This window comes from Lupinus angustifolius, chromosome LG05 (genome assembly GCF_001865875.1).
Source record: "Lupinus angustifolius cultivar Tanjil chromosome LG05, LupAngTanjil_v1.0, whole genome shotgun sequence".
In the NCBI taxonomy this organism is placed as follows: domain Eukaryota; kingdom Viridiplantae; phylum Streptophyta; class Magnoliopsida; order Fabales; family Fabaceae; genus Lupinus; species Lupinus angustifolius.
The window spans coordinates 1,749,845-1,755,330 of record NC_032013.1 but is presented as its reverse complement, the minus strand read 5'-3'; the positions used below and the strand labels follow the sequence as shown (position 1 = coordinate 1,755,330).

Genomic DNA, 5,486 nt, shown 5'->3' with positions numbered 1-5,486 from the left:
AACCATAATATAAAATAAAAAAATTATCCTCCTAAATCTCTTTAAGAAGTTTATATATTTATTGTTTCTCATAGATAGTGATTGAAAGAAGAAATATAAAATGTTGATTAAATTTTGCCTTATAAGAAAGGTCACCTTTAGAATAATCCATATGGTGAAGGTAGGTGGGGGGAAACTTCCTATAACAAACTCTTTGGACCAAGTTGTTGATAAACTAACATGATTAGATACTAGCAACATATACGATATTTTATATTAATAAAAATATGTTATATTAATTAATTTTTTTAAATATTTATTACTAATATTATTATTTTTGCTATATTAACATTGGTTCGATATAACATATAAGATATAATCTAGGACAATATATTTATGTAGAAGTGTCTATACCTAATCATTATTTTTTTTTGGATACATCAATATCTAATTTCAAGATATAATAATCTAGTAGTAATTTCCAAATTCCAACTTGATGGATTAATTATTTTTATTTGTAGACTAAAGTTTTGATGAATTAATTAAAACATGTCATGTAGAAGAAGGAAGAGTTATCATTGTCCATTTTGTCTTGTTCCTTTGTTTAATCTGAATTCTTCTATTCATACATTGCTACTTTTATTAAATTTCCTTAGCCACCATTTTTTACTGTAATTGTTCTATTCAGATGTTACAACTCTTTCTTATTAAATTTGAATCTTTAATATGCCCTTATATTAATATTTGTCTTTTAGATTTGTGTTCTTTTGCAACTGTGACAGCTGCTATATTTTCCCTAACTAAGAAACTCTAAGTCTTGGTCAATTGGAACTTTGTGTTCTAAAGCGTGGTTGATATTCTTGGACTCCTACAACCTGGTAAATTCTTCTTTTGGTGTTTAATTTTCATTTTAATACCCCATTATGTTGTTTTTCATGTTTGCTTCTAAAATTTGAAGTTAAAGAACATACTACATAAAAATTGAGCTGAAATTCTCTCCGATACTTAAATGTGAGTTTTACGATTCATAACTTTTTTTCTTTAAAATTAGCAAGGTTTATATTTTTTCAAGAATACATGTCAGTAACTACTATTGTGCAAGGCACTAAGGCCTGCTCCAAATATTATGGAGGTATGCTCCAAATGTATAGTTTATTTATCTATTTTTTATTTGTAAGACTAATTGTATTAAGTTGTAAATTGAAAATTGGACATTTGTTTGCCACATTTTTATATATTACATGTAGTTCTATTACCTTATTTTAATCTTTTATGGTCCATATTTGCAGGGTTTTATTGCAACAACAATGGAATGATATAAGGGTTTTATTGCAGGGTTTTATATAGAATTTTTAGTGTTCCTTGAATTACTAGTCCAGTTTAAGATTGATAGAGAGAAAAATAGCATGGAACCTTATGAAGTAGAAAATAATAGTATAGTTTGTAACATTCCAATGGAAGATATTAAGAATACAATAAAGAATGAGTCAATTGTAGTACATGAAATAAAACATGAGAAAGATGAGAATGAGGTTAGTTCACAAGTTTCAAGAATTTCTTTGGGTGGAGCACAAGTTGGATCATTGAAGAAAAAACTTCTTGTTCTTGATATAAATGGTGTACTTGCTGACATACTTTTTCCCCCTCCTAGTGATATCAAAGGAGAATATGCAATGATTATGAGAGCAGCATGTGAGAAAAGATTGTGTTATTCTACATTTTGAATCACTCATCAATGCTTAGCTTCGCTAATATTTTTTTGTTTCATTTCAGTATTCAAGAGACCCTTTTGTCTTGAGTTTTTGAAGTTCTGCTTTGAGAAATTTGAAGTTGCTATATGGTCTTCAGGAAAAAAGTATTTCTATTGAACTATCTCTAATGAAACTGTTCCTATGCATTTCTGTTCCAAAAGATTACACCTTCTCTCTTTTCATTTTGGGAACCTTTACATTGTTAACACTATGCTAATATAAAGTTACAATTGGATTGTGTTGTAGGGAAAGTGTTGAACAAACCATAGATTATTTGATGGGAGACATGAAAAAAAAGTTGCTTTTCTATTGGGTAAGTATTTGTTCAGCTACTTCCTAACTTCCAAAATCTCTCCAATGTTTTGTTCTCATTCACCTCAGATCTTGATTTAGTATTTACTTTTTAATGAAGAATACATATTAAGAGAAATGAAATTTTGGGCAACCATAATAAGTGGCATTGAATTCTCCAGTTGTACATATAGTTCTTTAATAAACCCAACAATTATTTTACCATTTGCATGCATATAAATTTATGATAGAACATTATAATTTTATTCGTTGCATATAGTCAACAACATCTAATAAAATTAAGGTTTAATTGTTGTAAGAATTTTCTTGGGTCTAATTCTTGAATTGCATGTGATAATTTGATTTTGGGCAATCATATGCTAGGTATAATAATTCTTGGTTATTTTGCTATTTGCTATGATAAAATATTATGATTTTGCTCGATTCATATAGTAGACGATACCTAATGAGATTAAAGTTTGATTTTTGTTATTGTTGTATTAATTTTCTTGTGCATAATTCTTGAATTGCATGTGCTAATAGTTTGATTTTTTTCACTTCATTTGTTACATTATCAAACCTACTTCCTCACTTTTGGTAGTTAAGGTAAACGTTGCATATATTACATATTCTTACTTTTGCAGGATTATTCTCATTGTACAAAAACAACTCTTGGAATCAATCTTGAAGAAAACAAGCAAAAACATCTAATGTTTAAGGATCTAAGCAAAATTTGGGAGAACTATGATCCTAATCTTCCGTGGGAGAAGGGATATTATAATGAATCAAATACATTGTTGTTGGATGATTCACCCTATAAAGCATGGCTTAATCCAGTAAATAAACCAACTTTTCTTTCTCTCCTTGTATGTTTTCTTTCATGATATGAAAATATTACAATGTTATTAGCTAATTTGTTCATCTTTTGTTTTTTTTATCAATTATTTTAGCCACATACCTCAGTCTTCCCTCATGAATTCAGATATCAGAATAAGAGTGATAACTCACTAGGTATGTATGATATATATATATTTATATATATATATGTGTATATATATATATATATATAATGTTAAAGACCTATAAGTATTCACTCATATATGGTTATAAGCAATATTTTAAATCTAGGTATGCTACTGTTTTAAACACTAATATGTTAAGATTTTATGAATGGCCAAAATTACATTCCCAATTGAGGCCACATTGGTATATTGTCACATGAATAAAAGAATTTTTTTAAAAATAAATTAAAAAGTAATATTCTTATTAGCGGGACAGAAAATGAGATACTATTTAGGACATGTGATCTCTATCCGGTATGGATTTGGCAAGCATAGGTATAGTAAATTAAATGAGAGAATTATTATGTAACTATGATTTCAAACTAGACATAATGATTTGATTGAGGCTTGGTTAGATCTTGCCAATGAGCTATGGCATACTTGGCCTTTATTTTATGTATCTTTCTTCTAACTTTTTTCCTCAACCTCATATAATCTTGCAATTGTTTGTTACATTGAGATTAAGCATAGCTTTCAATTGTAGACTTACTTTTTTGTTGTTGCACAATTCATAAATTTGCAATCTCAAAGTTGCATTAAATGGACCATCATTTATTATATTCATTCTTTTTTGTGTTGTTGAAGCAACACAATTTCTAAAGCTTATTATGGTTGATGAATAACATAAATTTGATTTATACAGCTATTGGAGGAGATCTAAGAGAATATTTAGATGGATTAGCAAATAGTGAAGATATGGCAAAGTATGTTGAGGAACACCCATTTGGCCAAGAAGGTATTAATGAAAAAAGTGATTCTTGGTACTTGTACCTCAATGTGATTGCTAGTAATCTTTTTTAGTGAACATGCAAGACAATGAGTCTTCAACTTGAATGAGACAAAGTAGTTTTTATTAGGATAGAAAGAGACAAAGAAAGGTTCACATTCAATTATGCAACAATTGTTTTTTGTCATTAAACTTTCTATGAATATTGTTGTAAAAGTTTTGTATGAAGAAGAAAATTTGCAAGAAACCACAATCTGGCTATTGAAAAATTGAATGTAATATCTATGTATTATCAGTTTAAATTTATATACAGATAATATACTATATACCATCAATTTGTATTACTTTTTAAAAAAATTAATAATGATTAAATATGAATGATAAATAAAACAGTAACAATACATAAAATTTATATACTATTAGTATATACATTTTTTTCATTCGGTCCCATGATAAATGATTGATTTGGACTAATGGTGTAGTAGCTTATTATCCTTAAATATATTCTCTTGAACTAGTCATTATGTTAAGTCATGAGCAAAAAAAAATGAATGTACCAAAAAAAAAGTCATGAGCCTCAACCAGGCGTTAGTTTATTACTTGTTAATTATACAAATGATACCTTAAGTAAAAAATATTTAGAATTTTTATTTATTTAGGAAAACTAGTATTTGAAAATGGAGTTGTGGACTTGGGATTCAATTAGCAATAGAATAGAGAAGGTCTTAGTTTATTACTTGTTGATTATACAAATGGTACCTTAAGTAAATTATGTAAAATTTTAATGACCTTCGAAATATTTATTCTTCCCACCAAAATATAAAGTTAGCACTTCATGAACAAAAGATCACCAATTTAATGGATTTAAATAGAACACACACAATTTGAAAATATTTTTTCATTATTATTCATTCATGTAATATTACAACATTAGGAATATTTATTTCACCTATATTACAATAATATTACATCTTATAATAGGAAATGAAAGTATATCGAAGTCATTTGCCATCTACATGACTTCTAAGAAGGAAAATTTCTAGATGAATAAATAATTTAAGATCACTCAGATATCCTTCAAAATTGGTGTGAAAATTTCTTGTATATTAGGATCACTGAGGATTATTTATGTCATTTTAAAGATCTAATGAAACCTACATTTTAAAAATGAGTCAATATAAATATACACAAAAAACAATTAGATATAATATACAAGAAATTCAGCATATAATGAAGTGTTCTCCTGGTTTCCAAATTCTAAAACCCTAAACCCTAAGAGTTAGACTCCGAGATGAGAATTTTTGTGGAATATATAAAAAATTAATGGACAATAACACTTATATTCTTTAATTTATATTAAGATTAAATTTTTATTCTTAAAAATTTTCTAAGAAATAGAGTTGTTTTCCATTAATGAACATAAGTCTAACTCAAACCCTAATGCCTTAAATAATAAACTTATGTATCATCCAAGCTCAATTCAAGTCCACACCAAAAGAGAGGCGTTCATTTTGTTCTGTCCACTCTCTTTCAACCCTCAATCCTCTCAATTATATAGCTTAGGTGCAACTTCTTCCACTGTTCTCCAATTTTGTTTAGATGCATGAGCTTAGAATATAATTTTGGCTGTTTTTTCATTGTTTTAAGTATGTGATAATTTTGTTATATATATATTTG

The 5,486-nt window shown here is 27.4% G+C and overlaps 1 protein-coding gene across 1 annotated transcript; it reads left to right on the top strand.

Annotated features, from left to right (window-relative positions):
• On the top strand, positions 1,355 to 4,070 carry LOC109347134 (ubiquitin-like domain-containing CTD phosphatase 1). Its single transcript, XM_019586856.1, has 6 exons — positions 1,355 to 1,671; positions 1,753 to 1,834; positions 1,977 to 2,043; positions 2,666 to 2,857; positions 2,972 to 3,032; positions 3,726 to 4,070. Exons 1-6 carry the CDS (start codon positions 1,386 to 1,388, stop codon positions 3,881 to 3,883), a joined length of 846 nt encoding a protein of 281 aa, XP_019442401.1. The 5' UTR covers positions 1,355 to 1,385; the 3' UTR covers positions 3,884 to 4,070.